The 20,531-nt window shown below is 38.5% G+C and overlaps 2 protein-coding genes across 2 annotated transcripts in view; one reads left to right on the forward strand and one right to left on the reverse strand.

The window, feature by feature from the left end:
* Positions 1-20,531, forward strand: part of srcin1b (SRC kinase signaling inhibitor 1b) — a gene marked incomplete at both ends in the record, with an annotated part of 71,678 nt that overhangs the window by 13,607 nt on the left and 37,540 nt on the right. The window lies entirely within an intron of this gene.
* Positions 3,445-11,988, reverse strand: LOC307267258 (carbohydrate sulfotransferase 8-like; the record flags this gene model as incomplete). Its single annotated transcript, XM_080049528.1, has 3 exons — positions 3,445-4,279; positions 11,468-11,591; positions 11,862-11,988. 3 exons carry the CDS (start codon positions 11,986-11,988, stop codon positions 3,445-3,447), a joined length of 1,086 nt encoding a protein of 361 aa, XP_079905654.1.

Genomic DNA, 20,531 nt, shown 5'->3' on the forward strand with positions numbered 1-20,531 from the left:
TAATAATGCTGCGCGACGCAGCATCAGGCAGGAGAGCCAATGTGGCATCGCGCAGCAGCCGTCATCAATGGGTTAAGAGACCAGTCTGGATTTTTCTTATTTATTCCACTTATTTAATGGAAATGCTCTTAATGACAAAACATGTATTGTGAATTTGGTAGAAATGTTGTCAGTAGTTTATAGTATAAAACCAAAATTTTCATTCTACTCAAACATATGTCTATAAATAGTAAAACGAGAGACATTGAACATTTTGAGACATTGAAATTTTTTTCCAGAGCTGTATTAATGAGTGTATAATTCATATAACTGTCTTTGTATTACCTTTTAGAATGAGCCTTTTATATCTATATAGGAGCAAGACACAGCAACATGTTTGTAGTATTATATCACACAATGGATGAACAACCTTAACTGTTTTTATATATAGTGGGCGTCCTGGGGAAATGCACCTGTTGGAAGACCAAGAAGAAGAAGAAGTACTATAGAATAAATAACTAAATACATCTTCACCTCATCACTTGATATTGTGGAAAAGACTTGAGGCAGTGGTGGATGATGCCATCTTTAGTAGCTATAGCTTCTTGTCCTTGAAGGCCACCGTAGCTTCCCTCAATTATAAGCCTCACCGGAAAGGAATGCCACGGTGTTTAACGGTAATGTCCGTGAAATCTCAGAGTTCTGGGGCGTGGAAGCTGTGTGTGTGTGTGTGTGTGTGTGTGTGTGTGTGTGTGTGTGTGTGTGTGTGTGTGTGTGTGTGTGTGTGTGTGTGTGTGTGTGTGTGTGTGTGTGTGTGTGTGTGTGTGTGTGTGTGTGTGTGTGTGTGTGTGTGTGTGTTTACTTGTACAACTGTTTTTAGACCTTAAGAATGAAGTGTACATTTTGGCCAAACAGACCTTCACAAGGCTGTTTGAGGGTTAACACTAGGTTTTAAGGACAGGCCTTTAAAGGGCTGTTTGAGGGTTAACACTAGGTTTTAAGGTTCAGGAATGAATTAGGTTTATGTTAGGGTTAGTGTAAGGGTTGGGGTTAGGCATTTAGTTTTGATGGTTAGGGTAAGGGGCTAGGGGATGCATTATGTCAATGAATGTCCTCTCTAGTATAGTTGTACAAATGTGTGTGTGTGTCTCTGTCTATGTGTGTGTGTAGGGGGTGTGAGGGCATGTAACATCTGTGCACAGCTGCCTCATAAATCAACAGCCGCTGTATTAGCTGGTGGGAATTCTGTGCACACACACACACACACACACACACACACACACACACACACACACACACACACACACACACCCACCCACCCACCCAACCAGCGGAGGACATACACGCTGTTTTGAAAGATTTAAATGCAACAGAAAGAGCTGTGGATTAATAAGATTTCTCACACTATAGTGTTGAGGAGAGGAGTGAATTAGGCTATATGGTGACGCTTGTATCTTGATCGAAAACATGGATGTAGATTTAAAGGTAAGGGTCAACTTCGTATAATGTAAGAGGCTATTTAACGGTGCTCCGAGGAACTTTCAGTTTGTGTTATTTCTTGCACCCCAATTTGGACAAAAGCGGTAGTTTTTTTTACTACGCCAGCTGTTGTTCCTGGGTGAGCGTATACCCATGACAAAGGCATAAAGAAAAACTATATAGAAATATCATTCTTTGCACTGATGGTCTCGTTTGCTGTAACATGTCATATATGATCATCAGAGGAAAAATGAGACTGTTTCAGAAATATGTAATAGCTCCTCGTAGCTACATCCTATAAGAGCTGTCTGCTGCTGCATATTATTTAGATGATAGTAGTTGGATATTTTGCATTGTAATGTTAGTATTATCTGTTGCTGTTTTGATGTTTTGAGATGTTAAAGCTGGGGTGGAGGATTTGGGGAGACAATGGCAGTTGGGATAGAGATTCGAATCCAAATACCTCAATGCATTGTGTTTATTAGTAGACTTTCATTGGCCACAATGATGATACCAAGTAATGCAATAGCCATTTTCACCATAGATTGACTATATCTAACTACGGTATAGAACCCAAGCTCAACCTAAACAAAACATTTCAAAATACAACACACTTTACTGACAAACCTCATACAATTACCATCACCATAAATAGTTATACCACAACATGTACGTCAAAAACCACAACTCCTCTGTGCCTTTGCACATACATACATATTTTTTTTTTTTTTTTTTAACCTTTATTTATACAGGTAAATCCCATTGAGTCCGAAGACTCTTTTACAAGGGAGACCTGTTCCCATTTACACGTTACCATTCACACACACATTCATACACCGATAGCAGGCTAACTATCGACATTCACACGAGGCAAGGTGGGTGAAGTGTCTTGCCCAAGGACACAACAACTATGACACAGGTGGCAGGGCGGCGGGGATCGAACCTCCAACCCTTTGATCATCGGCCGACCCGCTCTACCAACTGAGACACAGTCGCCTCTCTGTTACGTTTCAAACATGGATCAATTACAATAGAAATTTCACGGGGCATTTGCCCATCTAATGTCATAACCCCGGCTAAGCTATGGAACCTATCTTAAATCCCACCCATTTCGTGCCTATGTTGAACAAAAAATAGAAAATGTATTTTCATTTCATTTCATTTCATTTATTTATTACGGCTCACGGCCATAGCACATGGCATGGAGCACACAATTCAAATGAAATCATTACAAACAAACAATGGTGTACGGCAAGGACAAAACAAAAACAAAACAAATCAAAAACATTACTTAAACCTGCAGTGTGTAGAATTTTGGGTTTTATTTCCTAGCAGATTTTGTAGAAAGTAATTATAATATCCATAAGTACATTTAATTTAGTGCATAATAGCTGAAAAAAATGTTTTGAATTATTATTTTTTCCCTTAGAAAGGGTCTCATATATGTCCATATTTCTGCATATTTTGGACCAAGGCCTAGTGCCGCCATCTTGAAAGTGTCATAGTTGGAATGTCATCAGGTGCATTGTTTAAAATTTAGAATTGTTCTTGTCCTTGTAGGCCACTGTAGCTTCTGTTATTATTCGAAAGGGTTGGGGTTACCCAGGGAGCGTTGTATTCTAGAACTTTCTTGATGATGTCATATTACACACTGCACCTTTAAACAATGGCAGGACATTTCTCAGAAAGGCTCCTGTTTTAACAATAACCCTTGTTTTTTCTGACCTCAAAAGCAAAATAAATTTTATCTTAGATGGAAAATAAACATAATATTTTGGCAGGTATTGTTCTCTATAGTACACTACATTTACATTTTTACACTCAAAAAGAACATCAAATACTAATTGCCTGACAGTAGGGCATATTTTAAAGCCTGTTTGCCAACGTTTGCTTTCTGATGCTTAGATGCGATGAACCACATGAGAATTGTCCTATGTCAGTATCATGGTAGAGATTTAGAAGTAGTGGAATGTGTCTGATTTTCAGTTAAAACAAATCGTTAAAAGGCTTGGAGTAGTTGAACATCAGATAGTCTAAGTAGTAGAAGTCATAGAGTCGCTGTCTGTCCTTCCAGCTGACCTTTGAAAAGTATGTTTCTGTGATACTTAAAGAGGTCCTCTTGTCAGATGGGTTTCTGTCTTTAAAACTGGGCACCTTGATGTTGGGTGGCGCATCAACCATTCGCAGGACAAAGTTGGACTCTTCCTCCATGTTCTCAAACTTGCCGATGAAGTCGTAGTCTATGAGACAAGGGCTGCAGAGGTCGTGAAACAGGTCCCAGTGGTTGTCCACTCCACCTGGAACCGGCCGGTTCTCGTCGATCATGAACTTAACAAACTCCTTGAACATGACCCCGTGACCTGTCTTCAGGGCTTCCTGGGATGGGTTATCTCTGTACTTGGAGATGATGGGTATCCCATACTGGCGATGGTAAAAAGCCTCTGGATTATTAAACTTGTCCCTGAAAGCTGACAACATTCTCTCAAAGGGCTCTCGGACAAATAAGACTTTGGTGTATGTCTTTAGACGGTGCATGATTTCCCCATGGTTAAAACTGTTAAGAGTTCTGAGATATCTGCCTCCATGGACTTCTTCATGTTTAAGGTTCCGATCCTCGCCCGTCAGAGCAATCAGGGTCCTTTTCCAGTTGGAAGAGCCAGCCTTGGCAACATTGCAGTACAACAACTTGTGCTTGTCCTCCACGAACATGTGTGGTACACTAACAGGTGTGATTTCCTTAGAGATGCTGCGTTTGTATTTAGCACACGTCTCCTTTACCAGTTGATTGCGTCTTTCTCGGATATCAGAAAGATTTTTCCAGCTCCCGGGGGGGGGGGGGGGGGGGGGGGGGGGGTCTCAGAGCCTATGTCCTGCTCTGGATCATCAGGGTCGGCTGTCTGTCTGCTGCGCTCAGATCCCCCTCTTCTGTCCTGCATAGGAAGAGTCACAAAGCATGTTGTGGTTGACAAAAAGCAACATTTTCTGATGATAATGTAAATGCATGTACAAGAACAAATAAATTTAAACTTCACAGAGGTGGTGAATCTCTCTAATATTTTCCTTTTATCTGCACTTTGAAGTGAATAAAATACCTTTTTCAAATCATCCATTCCTTTTATAATGCTGTGGAACAATTGAGGACAAATTTCATGCAATTGTATAGATGTAAATGTAGTTTTGTTTAGGCACATTCAAAAACCTAATAAGGCAAATAACTGTCTTAAGACTACAGGAACAAACGTAACATTAACTATTATGTCAGTGATTCTTGAGAAGTGGGAGAAAACAGGGTTCAATGTTGAAAAAATACAAACCCTATGGCCTTAGGCAAATTAAATTACATGTATGTATCCAATATATACTAAGCTACTGAGCTAAGGTTTGACACAACCTCCCAGCTTTTGTCCTTTTTATAAAAATCTACTTTTTACCTTGCTTCTCCTTTTTAACATGGGCTTTTTAGCTTGCCATTCCTTATTTTGTGTCAACTCCGTCAGACACCAAAAAACACAAATAAATGTTCCCTCATTTTATGCTAGACCCATGAGATGTATAGTGATCACAAACATTCACCAAAACTGATAGAAAAATATTTTCAAAATGTATATGAATATAGGGGAGAGTGGCCTAAGTTGTGCCACTTTTTACTCAAAGTGATTTTAAAGTGAGGCCTTGGCAGTAAAGTCTCCAACTCAAATATGTACATATATTTCAGGATGTTGTGCATCCCTGGCAATAAAAACTTTGGATCTGGAATAAACTGTTTTAGAAATATAGCTTTCAGAAAAAAAGTTGTCTTGTGGCACAACTTGCCCCCGGTGTGGTGTAAGTTGTGCCACAAGAGAGAATACCATGGGGTAAATTGTGCCATTGATATATATCTCATAAACTGTAATGCAGGACAAATCCATTAGACAATCACTTATTTAAGGTTTATTTAAAGTAAATAAAGTAAATATTTTACAAAGATTGAAGGTACATTTTCTTAAACAAGGCCTAGCAGATCTAGGTGGTTTTGCCTGCAAAGCTCACAATGACAAAGTCACCATTATCATCTTTCTGGCCATCTGAACTCTCATCAGTGGTGTCGTTAAGTGGAATGGAGATGTCAGTCTCTTCTGAGCTACTGTAGACATCACTTTCTTTTTGGTGACCAGCGTATACAGCCATGCCATTGGCACAACTCTCAGAAATGTACTTCGCACTAGTTGCTCCGTGCTTGTGACTGCCACCTGGCAAATGTGATTCCCCCTCCATTTCTGCCTTTAAATCAAGGCTCAAAACCCATCTGTACACCTTGGTTTTTCCTCCCCATTAACTATCTTACCTCTGCACTACTATCTTTGTTTATAATTGTGGATGTATGGGCTTTATGTCTTTTATTTTTGTTATTGTTATTTTACCTTCATTGTTTACCTACTGAATGCACTATGTTTAGCACTTTGGACAGTGCAAACTGTCATAAATGTGCTTTTATAAATGTATTTTACTTACTTACTTACTTATAGCTCACCTAGGCCCTTTGGCACAAATCACCCCAACCCCAGAATTTTGGATAATAAGCATGATGCAGCAGTTTAGGGCTGACATTGTGCTAACTATATAGACTCAAAGTGTAGCATACTAAAGCACTAAAACATGTGTCAAATGTTTTCAAACGTGTCTATAATTGTTCGGACACAATAATCAGAAAAACCTTGATCATGGAAATTTTACTTTGAAAGGCAAAAAAAATGGATGGCTCTTCTTAAATATGTGGTCACATTTTCAATTTCTTCCACGTTTTTCTAGAAACAAGGGGTGGCACAACTTCCCTACCGGCACAACTTAGGCCACTCTCCCCTACATGTTTTTGATATCTGACGGTGTTGACATATTTAACGTTTCTTTAACAGAACAAATAGAGTTGTTCTAGTAGCAGTTTGGTTTTTCTGTTGATGATAGGTGCTTGTATGAACTACTTCAGGAAAATAAAATTATCAAAACATTTTATATAACTTCTTCAGAAATTTTAAGTCGGTGTTGACATATCATGGTTGTAACGCAGGACTTTCAAGATTTGTAATGTAAAATATTCTAAAACTACAACACTAATCAGAGCCTGTCTGACTCTAATGTACTCTGCACAGATAGCTTGTGACAATAGGTCCTTCACGAAGACAGCTGCCCCTCATATTGCCTGATTTTATTACATTTTAATGAAATGTCTGACGGTGGTGACAAAAAGTGTCCCCCCACTTAGAAACCTTATAAAACATGAATGTGTTGTAGAAAAAAAAGTTTTATTGATATGAGAGATTATTTAGTGTTGCCTTTGATGCAAAAAGCTCTTTTTAATCATTAAAGTACATTTTTAATAGGTTTTATTGCATATGAAAGATTGAAATCTTCTCTGTGGACACACTGATTTTGACGTCATGAGAAGATAACAAGTGTCATAAATTTGACATAATAATAATACAATTTAATTTAAGGGGATAATTGTGCTCCAGACATTCTATTCTTAATCCCTAATAACATCTACAATTTTAAAGGTGCAGTGTGTAATATGACATCATCAAGAAAGTTCTACAAAGTTCTAGAATGCAACGCTCCCCGGATAACCCCACCCCTTTCGAATAATAACAGAAGCTACAGTGGCCTTCAAGGACAAGAACAATTCTAAATTTTAAACAATGCACCTGATGACATTCCAACAATGACACTTTCAAGATAGCGGCACTAGGCCTTGGTCCAAATTATGCAGAAATATGGACATATATGAGACCCTTTCTAAGGGAAAAAAATTATTCAAAAATTTTTTTTCAGCTATTATGCACTAAATTAAATGTACTTATGGATATTATAATTACTTTCTGCAAAATCTGTTAGGAAATAAAACCCAAAATTCTACACACTGCAGGTTTAAATATATTTATTTTTAAAGATAACAGCAGTTACATTTTGTCCCAGCCTTTTGTCCCGGTTCTCAAGAATCACTGATGTATAATCATAGTTGGTGGCTAATCAACTAATAATGCTTTAAAAACATAATGGAATAAAACAGATTTCTTACGAATTAATGTTGGTTGAGCTGGAATTGATGTAGACTAACCAAAAAAACATGAATATGAAAAAAATAAACTATGTGTGATGACATTTTAAGGGAACCGGCCTGCTTAGACAGGGACAGTTTGCTCAGTAGTGACTGAATGCCACTAGTCACACTTAAAAAACGAGCCACTTTTTACATTCAAGTACTATACAGTTAATTGACCTGGTTGACTATCAATTGGCACAAATCATGTTTAAAGCAAGGAAGAGAGGGGGGTTATAATTTGAGGTAGAAGTTACATTTTAAGACGCTAGCTGTTCGCACAACTTTAAAATGCCAATGCATTTCAATTGGTGGTGTGAAACTGGAATGGTATGCTAAAGCATGTCCAAACATGATCCAATTTTTAAAAAAAGGTACAAAGCAAAGATTTGCAAAAGGTACAGGGATGTGGGAGAGCTTTAAAAAGGAAAAAGGAAACAAAAAATAAATAAATAGTTTACACAGGTGTATGTTAATATGTGTATTATGGATGTAAATTATACATATAGTAGCCTATATCAAATTGTGTGTGTGTGTATATATATGGATTGTATTAAATGTATACTTGTAAACATACTGTACCAAACTGTATAGATATAAGGATTGTATAAATATATAAAGTGTAAATATAGTACATCAAATTATACAAATAGACATGTGTATATATATTTATATCTATATATTAGTGCTGTCAAACGATTAAAATATTTAATCGCAATTGATCGCATTCATGTCATAGTTAACTAATTAACTAATTAATTGCATTTTTATCTATTCTAGCCTAAATGTCCCCTGATTTCTTTTTGTCCCATATTTTTTTCTAATTTTAATGCTCTTATCACACCCATTCTCTACACCCTTATAATTCAGTGTATTTCTTCTAAAATATATATAAATACAATATTTCCAATTCAGTGCAAATAGCCCACAATGTAGATCCCCCCACCCCTAGAACAGCATACACAAACATAATTGCAACTTCTTTTTTTAATTAAAAACCAAACCATAAAACAACATAGGCTATATAAAACAAATTAGTATTAAGGCTAAATTAAACTGGTTGTTGTTAGGGGTGGGAATCTCTTGGCACCTCACGATTCGATTCGATTCCGATTCGGAGGTCAACGATTCGATTCAAAATCGATTTTCAATGCATCTCAATGCAAAACATTTTTTATGTACATACCCATGTGTGAATTTCAAAAATATATTTATATGCACATCTGAGTTTGCTACTCAGAGTTTGCTAATCACTTCCTACTTATGTGATGATCATTAAAGACAATCAACAGATGAATTGCCTTCTCTAATATTGTATTAAGAGAAAAAGCTTTTTGTCACAAATATGACTTTCTATGACCAGTGCAATAATCAATGCAGCTTTCATTTCAACACAATATGGAAGTATGTAAAAACTAAACCGATTCAGTTTTATTTTATTTCTAATCTCGTAAATCATGTTTCTATAGGATTTCTATTCTATTATCTATTATTTTCTATGTCATTTCAACACATTGTACAAAAAGTATGGCTTGGAATTCAGCTCTCATACAAAAACGTAAACAGAGATAAAGCCGGTGCAGGTCATGGGTTTGCTGCTCTCAGCCCTTTTGAAGCCACTTTGGAAACAACTCGCACATGTGTGGTGTGCATGCGCAATGGCGCAGGAAGTATTAGTATTTACAAAAAATAAAAAAAAATAAAAAAAAAATTATTAAAAAAAAAATGATATATAAAAAAATCGATTATTAACTTTTCTGAATCGATTCAGAATCGTTCGAGAGAGAATCGATATTAATCGGAAAATCGATTTTTTTTCCCACCCCTAGTTGTTGTAGGCCTAAATGTTTTGGGAGTCTTTCATCCACAGCTTATTTCAGATTGTGTGGAGTGGACTAGAGCTGCAACGATTAATCGAAGAATCGATTATTAATCGATTACTAAAATAATAGCCAACTATTTTGATAATCGATTAATCGTTTAGAGTAAGTTTGTAATACATTTTTTCCAAATTCTCTGATTTCAGCTTCTCAAATGTGAATATTTTCTGGTTTCTTTAATCCTATTATGACAGTAAACTGAAATATCTGTGTGTGTTGGACATAACAATACATTTGAGTACGTCAACATGGGCTTTGGAAAATGTATCAATATTTTTCACCATTTTCTGACATTTTACGGACCAAAACGCTAATCGATTAATCGAGAAAATAATCGACAGATTAATCGATTATCAAAATAATCGTTAGTTGCAGCCCTAGAGTGGACACACCATGGCCTGCGTGCAGGTGGTTGCTATGGTGCTGCTGCGGCCGAGGCTCAAGTCGCCCTTCGTAGCGAAAATCTAAGTGCAAATGAATGACTGGCAACTGCCACTAACGTTCATAGATGTTTTGGTGTGACCGCAGGGTTATAAGTAAGACTTTTGCAAATGACAAGCTTTCTTTTCTGTTCTTTTTCCGCGTAGTCCCCGAGTCACACACGGAAGACTAGTGAAGATCGCGCAGCTGAGCTAGGAAGTGCTAGGTTCCGGTTTCAGCTTCAAAATAAAAGTCAGAATTGACTTGACGTTTCGCCGTTTTGCCATTTAAATGATTTTAATGTGAAGTTACGCTGTAGGGCATGTTCCATTTGAACTGACAGTAACTTAACTGCGAGCCATATGTGTAGTTTGTGGTGTTTCAGTTGTTCTAGCATTACTAGTTGGTGCAACAGCTTGTGAAAAAACCACAACGTTTGCTAGGTCGTAAAGAGCGTTAATCGAGCGATAAAAAAATTAACGCCGTTAAAATGGGTTTGCGTTAATGCCGTTAATAACGTGTTAAACTGACAGCACTAATATATATATATATATACTGTATAGATAGATAGATAGATAGATAGATAGATAGATAGATAGATAGATAGATAGATAGATAGATCGATATATGGATTGTATAAATATATAAATTATAAAAAATCATAATATATCAAGTTGTATATGTATGGATTGTAAATATCAAATATAGTATCATAAATATAGCAAATTGTATATAGATAGATACATAAAAAGATTATAAGGAACACAGGAAGTTAATTTATTAAATATGTATTATTAAGCAGTGAAAAAGGGGTAGGATTAAATAAGTGTTATACTTCTTCCTACTCCTTTTCAGGCATATCATATCAATTGAATACATTTAATATATGTAGTATTATTTTAAATTTTTTGTGAAATTATTTGAACATCGTTTGTGTTTATTGTATTTTTGTGCTTTTTATTGTGATTTGATATGTTTATTTTGTATTTGATATGTCTGAAATAAAATCAATCAATCAATCAATCAATCAATCAATCAATCAATCAATCAACCAATCAATCAATGCAGAGTGCGGTCATCCTCTCTACATGGATACTATCAGACACACTCAGTGCGTTTCCATGCAGACTCATAATCGGGTAAATAAACGAATAAGACTTCAACAGGACTTTTAAACTGCATGTAAACACCTTTATCCGATCTACTTCGCACACAAATCGGCACATTAACGGACAAGCAAAGTCGGATAAGAACACCTAGATAATTCGTTCATTGTCGGCTTTCTCTCTGCATGTATACAGGGATCGGATATCGCATATCGGACTTCTCGTTCTGCGCTTGCTCGAGAATCCCTGCGGAGGATTTCACAAGGAAGTGGCAGGAGACAACGTAAAACATAGTAGGGTTATTGCCGGAAGGGAACCGGACGTGGCCTTATAACCACTTGTTGAAAGGGCTACAGTGCCACCTAGCATAGTGGAGACAGCCATGCATCAGACATTTATCCGATTCCTGAAAGGCCATGTATACTCAGACAAGTGACACGGTCCGTTCGAGTGTCTAGTTCGGTATATTTCTTAATCCAATCTAGTTGTGCCATGGAAACGCACTGACTGAGAGGGACAAGGCTGACAACCACTTCTTTGCTAGCGATACGATAACAGTTTGGAGCAACAGTGTGTGTATCTTTGTTTTGGGAAAAATGGAGTAAACATTTACCTCTCTGGGCTGCTGTGTAGCGCTTCCAAGCTCCATGCCTGGGGAGCGAGAAGAGAAAAGAAATAAGAACATGAGCACTTACAAAAAAGCATCAGAGCTCCAATAATTAAAGGATTCCTGTCACTTCGTTACCACATCTGCTTTAAATCCCCAGTAAAACCCCCTGCTGATCAACTACGGGTAGCTGTGCAATGAGCTGCCACAAGCATGAAAAGTGGCCTGGAAGTGGGATGCTGAAGATGTTCCAGCAGACCCTTATTCTGGGCTCTGGACAATATGGCATAGGAGTAGGCCAAGTAGAGACTAACCTGTTCCTAGTTTCTGGATCATCTCTGGCTTGAAGAAGAGAACCAGAGAGAACCCTACAGCAAAGAGCAAGAGGAAGCGTGGGGCTCTGCTGCCTCTCAGACAGTTCACCGCCCTCCTCCTCAGCATGATGCAGAGTAGACACTGAGGTTCTGATTCCTGGAGAAAATCATAGAAAGCGTATTTTTGATCTTTTGTATTCCACTGCTTGAACTACATCTGAACTTCTTCGTCTTCTGTGTTTTTAGAAGTATGTATACTTTTACCATTTTAGTATTCTTAGATATATATATATTTTTTTTTTGGGCATTTTTATGCTTTATTGATAGTGTAGAGACAGAGTTGAAATGGGGCAGAGAGGGGAGTGACATGCAGAGAACGACCGCGGGCTGGAATCGAACCCGGGTCCGCTGCTGGCCGAGGCCCACGGGGGGGACGCCCTACCAACTGAGCTAAGGGTGCCCCCTCATTTTAGTATTCTTATGAAAAATAAGATAAATAATTACCTGACTAATGTTTTACATTAAGAATATGGCAATATTTGACCAGCCAGTTCAGTTCTTAGGACAGGAGCCATCAGCTAGCTATTAGCCTACGTAAGTTAGGTTCTGAACTCTGGATGGTGTGAAAATAAAACTGTTAAAAAAGCTCCTAATTGCAAAATACAGTTGTGTTCAAAATAATAGCAGTGTGTTTAAAAAAGTGAATCAAAATCAAAATCCTTATCACAGCTTTTATTTCCAAACACGCAAATGCATTGGGGACATTGCACATTCTATTCTAAAACCAAAGATAAGATAAGATGTCAGATGTGCTACTACTTTACAGAAAATTAAGAAAAAGCAATATCACACTGTTAAAAAAAATAGCAGCCAACGCATTTTTCTTTATAAACTCAAACATTTACTGTATAAACTGAAAAATAACAATAATAATAATGGATTGGATTTGTATAGCGCTTTATTTCACTGTGACTCAAAGCGCTTTACAAGGTTCCAGGTTCCATTCATTCACACACAGTCATACTGGTGGTGGTAAACTACAATAGTAGCCACAGCTGCCCTGGGGCAGACTGACGGAAAAATGCTTGAGGATTTAGCTTTCCTGTGAATCACTGAACTAATATTTAGTTGTATAACCTCTGTTTCCGGTTGTTGTCTTGTTGGAACACCCATTTCAAGGGCGTTTCCTCTTCAGCATAAGGCAACAAGACCTCTTTAAGTATGTAAAGTTATCCAAACTGATCCATGATCCCTGTTATGCAGTAAATATGCCCGACACCATAGTATGAGAAACATCCCCATATCATGATGCTTGCGCCACCATGCTTCACTGTCTTCACAGTGTACTGTGGCTTGAATTTCATGACTGTTGGGTCTGTTGGGTTTCTATTACTCTACTACACCTACTAGTAAATGATTTGCTATGTAGACATATAATTTATTCCAAAAAAAGTGATCGATCTTGTTGGTGATGTTAGACTGCTATTATTTTGAACACAACTGTATGATGTCTTTGTACTGCTTTATATTGAATACATGTCAAAAAGCATTTGCAAATTATTACATTATGTTTTATCAAATATCCCATGACACTTAACATAAGACACAATCACATAACTAGCAACATTCGGGTGAGATATAGGGACGTGTTAGTTCGATACGCTTGATATGAAACTATGACACAAAGCTCTTCCTACTAGCAAATGCTCAATATAGTAAGAGCATTGAGTATATATCCTAATATATATATATATATATATATATAAAACATCTTATTTCAAGTAGTAGATTATCTTAAATCTAGAACAGTGCCACTTATGGGTTACATGAATGAAATAAATAAAATAACACTTAAAGTTATGAAAATGACATGGACAAGTCAAGGGAATATTACTGCTTTTGAGCATTGTAGGTCAAGTTACTTTATGAGTCAATGGCTACATTGAAATTTGTCTTTTTGCAAATACCCTCACAAGATTCCACACTTTGGAGGGAATACGTTTAACCATTGATTGACAGAAAGTCACGATGTTTGTTGTTTCCTGAGAATTATGTTCTGTTAATATTTCTTTCATTGTAAATTGAATAAAAATATTTGAAAGAAAGAGAGACAGACGAGTGTGCGAGTTGTCTTACCCTGTATAAGTCTGATGGAGGTTTGATGGTCTTACTCACTCTGACTCTTGTTATGTGCGTCCTCGCTCTGGTTTGCATGTATATATACATATACGTGTGTGAAGGTGCCTCCCACATTGGCCCCAGGCCAATTTAACAGCAACAATGCACGTGAATTTGCCTCCTTCTTTACTGAGAAAATTCACAAAATTAGACAAGCTGTCACTGCATCAATACCAAGTTCAACATATGTGTTCCCTCTTAAAATCAATTCAAATGCAATGACAGAATGTTATCTTATAAACCACAAAAACCTGGAGGACATTATGCAACACCTGAACTCCTCATCCTGCTGCCTTGACATTCTTCCCACAGGCTTCTTTAAACCTGTTTTTAGCTGTAGGGCCTCAGATGTTCTACAAATTGTCAACATGTCCCTTCAGACAGGTGTATTCCCATAGGCCCTGAAAACAGCAGTCATTCAGCCACTCCTAAAAAAGAACAATCTAGATACAGTTGTGTTCAAAATAATAGCAGTGTGTTTAAAAAAGTGAGTAAAGATCAAAATCCTTATCATAGCTTTTATTTCCAAACACGCAAATGCATTGGGGACACTGCACATTCTATTCCAACTCCAAATATGAAGAAACGATTGTCAAATGTTTCTTCATCTTTACAGAAAGTGAAGAAAAAGGAATATTAGACTGTTCAAAAAAATAGATGTGTCTGCATTTTTCTTTACAACTCAAACATTTACTGTATCAACTGAACAATGCATGAAGATTTAGCTTTCCTATGAATCACTGAACTAATATTTAGTTGTATAACCTCTGTTTCTGGGAACTGCTTCACATCTGTGTTGCAGGGAGCCGACCAGCTTATGGCACCTGTGAACAGGTGTTTCAGCCCAGGACGATTGGACTACATTCCACAATTCCTGGAACACCTGTTCACAGGTGCCATAAATTGGTTAGAGGGACATAGCTTAAAAAATTTCACCTTTATAACATTTCTGCAAATTACAATAAAAGTACTTAAAATGTTTATTGAGAAAGTGACTGAAATCATTAGAAAAAAGTTCTTAAACTTTGAACTCAAATCTGTTCCTTTAATTTTCAACTTCTTTGTGCCTTGTTTCTTTCTTTGCATTCACTATTTTTTAGAAAAACTACAGAAAGCAGGACCTTGGTGGTGACGGCCTTAAATAAACCAAACAAGAGTTAACAACTGCTCATCAGCTTCATTGTGGTCTGACCAGTTTTTCACAATGTACAGTACGTTATGGAAAGAGATAATTTACACCTGTCTGACAGTACAGAGTAATTATCCTGTCATCTTTATAACAATGGAGAAGAACTAGATTCTTGTTATTGGTGTCATCGCTACCTGGTGTGCGTGTCTTTGCTTATTGTCAGCGTGTGAAGGTGCCTCCCACACAATAGATTATGTCTATTGCTTTAACCTTACATGAATATTTCATAGAAGAGAGACAAATAAAAGGTTAGCTACCTACACATCCATCCATTCTGACACACTTGTTTCGTGTTCTCCCGCATATTTATGCCTGCCTGCGAATCACTCAGTGCGGTTACATGGCACAACTAGATTGGATTATCACATATATCAAACAAGACACTCGAACGGACCGTGTCACTTGTCTGAGTATACATGGCCTTTCAGAAATCGGATAAATGTCCGATGCATGGCTGTCTCCACTATGCTAGGTGGCGCTGTAGCCCTTTCAACCATGCTTTCAACAAGTGGTTTTAGAGCCACGTCCGGTTCCCTTCCGTCAATAACCCATGGTGTAGCCTATCACGCGCAGGCACACAAGCACAGAACGAGAAGTCCGATATGCGATATCCGATCCCTGTATACATGCAGAGAGAAAGCCGACAATGAACGAATTATCTAGGTGTTCTTAGCCGACTTCTCTTGTCCGTTATTGTGCCGATTTGTGTCCGAAGTAGATCGGATAAAGGTGTTTACATGCAGGTTAAAAGTCCTGTTGAGGTCTTATTCGTTTAGTTACCCGATTATGAGTCTGCATGTAAACGCACTGAGTGATAGATTATAATTCCAAAGAGTTGGAGGGGCAAAAGGACACACGTAATGTGCAGTCAAATAGACTAATCTGCGACATTGCGGCAAACCTTTATTTGAAAAAATTAAGAAGCACTTAAATATCGCTCTAGGAGCCCCGATGTTGGACTTTTTCGTTAGAAAACAATTGTATTTGAATTATGGACTACATTTGAATAAAGTTTGATCGGACTACGAGTTGATAGACTCCGAAGAGACGGATGATGCCATGCCGAAAAGGAGGGAGAGAGCGAGCGAGAGAGACTGTTATCAGTGCATTAGGGCCTACTTTTTTCCTTTTTCTATGAGTTTTTATTTGATATGAGAAAAGACCTAAACTTTCGTTAAGTAGGCTATAAATCGCAGCAGGCCTACTGTTTAGCCTACTGTCGTTTTCATTTTTTTATTAGGCTTTCTGACTTGCAAACGTAGCCTAAATAATTTTGTCGGCACTTGATAATATGAGCCCGTTTGTTTTATGCACGGCTCATTGTTTTGCGTGTATAGCCCTACGTGTCAGAGGCATAAATCGACAAATCGGTCGATTCACTGTGACTATTTGTCTGTGAATGTTATAACTTCTAAATGTAATGTGCTTTGATTGAATTGTGTTGTCGTCACTGCCTGTTGCAAGTTGCCCACATTTAAATCTTAATAGTAGGCTAAAAAAAGGGTCCTATGTTCCCCGGTCGCAATACATAGCCTATGTTTCATGCGCCGTGAGATCCAGTGATGACCGGTGCAGTCGCCCTCTCGACCGAGCGAATCTACGAGCGGCCGCCCCCCACCAGATCTGCCTTTTCAGTCCAGAGATTCGACTATTCGGCGGCCGTGCAGGGGCAGGTCTTTTGGAGGTTTAAATGTGTTTTCTTTCTATTAACACTTTTGGTAGGCTAAATAATAGCCTGCATGCTTGCGCTTGCGCTCATTACGTTCTCACAGTTTTCTGTCAATCAAACTCTCGGAATTGTAGCCTGTCGGGTTGTAGGCTCCTGCCCATAATATGGTTCGGTCAGATAGGCTAATGAACACGGGGCTCATGTAGGACTATAGTGGATAATCCACTACATGAGCCCCTTGTTCACGATCTGATTGCATTTATTGTGCCCGAACACAGCGCTGTGTCGCCAGACTGACCTGCCTATGCAAATGTAGCCATAATGTGAGGGGAGACAGCCGCTTCCCTCTGTGAGATTCTGACTAGCAAACAAAGTTACAATGAATAAATCACCACCGTCACATGGACAGTGTTTGAATAAAGCTTCTCTTTATCATTATCATTAGAGCTATAAGCAAATTAAGCAATATCACATGAGAGGGAGCATGTTGTCGCTCTATATCAGTGCTGTGATTCGGTCGTAGGTACGAGGCCGCAGGCCGAGTGCCGAAGTGAAACACAGCAGCGCTGATATAGTCAGTTGGTTACACTGTGTCCCATAGTCACGTAGCGGCCGCAGCCAGCACTGTTCGCTCACTGTCTCTATGAGTTGCGCAGAGCCGTCTCTGTGTGTTTACGCCATAGATAGTAGTAAATACACGCTCACAACAACACGGGGGGAATAAATAAAGAAGCGGCTGGTTTGAATCATTTCCGCCGTTTGTAGTCACCTCGGCTAGAGTGAAGAGAGTTTTGGCGAAAATGTGAGCGCGGCACTGTTTATTGTGTGGTGTTTTTCCTCGTCATTAAATGAATCAGTTGGCTACACTGTGTCCCACTGCTACGATGTCACGTAGCGGCCGCAGCCAGCGCTGTTCGCTCACTGTCTCTTATCAGTTGCACCGAGCCGTCTCTGTGCTCACAACACAGGGGGTAATAAATAAAGAAGCGGCTGGTTTGACCAAGCAAAAACAAGAGACCGCTGGCTTGACCACAGTTGTTCCACAGCCCGATAGTTTGACCCACATTCTGGCGGCAGCTATCGCAGTCCAGCCTAACCCTAAACCCCGCCCTACCAGTAAGGGTAGGGTCGGCGGTGGAAACAACACCGAGATTCTTAAAAGTGAGCTGTCCCGCTCTGAGCCGCTCCGATCCGACCCGCTCTACTCGGTGGAAACGAGGCAATAGACTCCCTTGACAACTGAGACATGACATTTCTGAAGAAAGGCAGACTGTACCACATCTTTAAAATGCTCTGGTTCTCATATTCTTCACATTACGGACACAATGTTCACACTGTGTCTTCATCAGATTCTATGGTTCTAACAGTAAATTCATTTTGTCAGTTAGACTCACGATCTGTTAGAGGCAGCTGTTTGAGGTGAAGTTTTGGATGAAATGACCTCTCTCAGGCCTCTAAAAGGTGGGATTCCTGCCTGATCACAGACCCTCAATGAGACATAACACTCACCTTGGTGACTCACTCTGCCCATTAACGCCTCGTTTCCACATACGTACATTCTCGTATGCGATTCAACCGGATCCGGGCGAAAGTCCATTCATTCCTGTGATTCTCCGTAATGTCCGTTTGCCTCCGAAACTCCTCCCCTCCGTAATATTTCTGTCCGGTATCCGTATTATATACGTTCAAAAAATTCAATTTTTTTACGTGGATTACGTATGGAAGTTTTGCTACGTTAGCTTACGTACATGCGATGTCCTTCCACTCAGTTAATGTTGATTGTCAAGTCAGTTAGATGATTAAAAAGTACTTGTTCATATAGTTTGAACACTTTGTGAATCAGAGTGAATGTTATTCTGCTAAAATATTAAATAACTTTATATATGTGATACACTGTTTACAGTCGGATCGTTTTGTATCGGTTTTATATGAAATACAGTCATCATCTGTGTCCGTTAGATATGAAATACAGTCAGATTTATTAGTTTAATGACACAAGGGAGAGTGCCCGCGATCGCTGCGGCATCGCCAGAGACACGGACGCCCAGACTCTCTTGAGATTTCCTTCCGTTGGACACTAGAAGCACCTTCCGTAAATCGGACACGAATGACGTACGTATGTGGAAACGAGGCGTAAAGGGCAATTTCGCTTACTTTTTTTTTTTTTTTTTTTTGCTTTATTAGACAGTTTGGAGAGACAAAGTTGTAACGATGCACCCTGCTCATTGATGGACTATTTCACACTTAATTTTTTTTTCATGTCTTTCACTTGTAATTGCATCTAAAAAAATTTAATATTCAACATAATTCCTATAAGAGTTCAATAATTCACTACTGAAGACTATTTCTTACTTGTCCACATCTTCATACTCCTTTAGCTGCTTCATATCTCTCGAGGTCTCTCGAGGATAAATAAAAGTTAAATGAAAATGAAAAAATATCGATTCAAGCCATCAATGTAGTTTAACTTCAAGTCTATTAAATTACAATTTCACAGTTTTTTCTTTCAACTTATTCATAATTTCAGCAAGAAATCATATTCAAACTTCTATATATTCAACTTTTCAACTCCTTTTCATTTCAAATCTTCATATTCAGCTATCCAGTTTAGCGTAAGCCGTTTCAGCATTCACACGCATTTTCAGCAGGAAATGCATTTTCTAGTTCTCTTTGGTCCCTCCCCTATGGTCCCTCCCTGACACGCTCTACACCAACAAAGTCGTACCAAAGTGAATGGACAGTCCCAACAGCCAATAAGAACAACAGAATCGGAGCCTCGCTCTGATTGGTCAAAGTGTGCAGCTCATGTTAACTTTGACCAATCAGAAATCACATACCCCGTCTTTAAAGGTGCTCCGAGGAACTTTTAAACTTTCAAAAACTGCTATCATTAGAACTCCACATGACAGATTTTATAACTTTCTCTCTATCAATACTGAAGCCTAAGAAATATTTTACTTACAACTCAGTTTGTTTATTTCCTCGGAGGCTCATTAAAATGACTGAGCTCGAGCTTTTGTTGTCATGACTGTAAGCAGTTCTGTGTGGGTGTGTGTGTGTGGGTGTGTGTGCTTCTGTGTCTGTGTGTGTGTATGTGTACGTACGTGTGTGTGTGTCAGTCAGTGTGTTTTTGTGTGTGTGTGTGTGTGTGTGTGTGTTAGTCAGTGTGAGTGTGTGTGTGTCTGTGTCTGTTTGTCAGTGTTTGTGTGTGGTTTTGAGTCAGTGTATGTCTGTGTGTGTGTGTGTGTGTGTGTGTGTGTGTGTGTGTGTGTTAGTCAGTGTGCATGTCAGCTAGTGTGTCTGTGTGTGGTTGAGAGCCAGCTGTTTGATAATTACCATGGGAACAAGATAAATGAGGTAAATGACTGGTTGAGTAAAACCCTCACGCCAATAATTTCAATTATTTTATGAAATTAAACTCGCAGAGTGAAACCTGTTGGCTCTTATCACACTCTGTGGAGAAGAAATGAAAGAATTGTAATTAAAAGAAATATGTATTTAATCTTTTTAAGACATTGTGAAATAATTATTTATCAGTTAGAGCGAGACACTTGTAAAAATGGTGAGGACTTAAAGAAAGTTTCCATTAACCTTCGTTAATTCCATCCCCATTCTATCAGACTCCTATTCTAAT

The sequence above is a fragment of the Ammodytes marinus genome, assembly GCF_949987685.1.
Source record: "Ammodytes marinus genome assembly, chromosome: 20".
Lineage (NCBI taxonomy): Eukaryota > Metazoa > Chordata > Actinopteri > Uranoscopiformes > Ammodytidae > Ammodytes > Ammodytes marinus.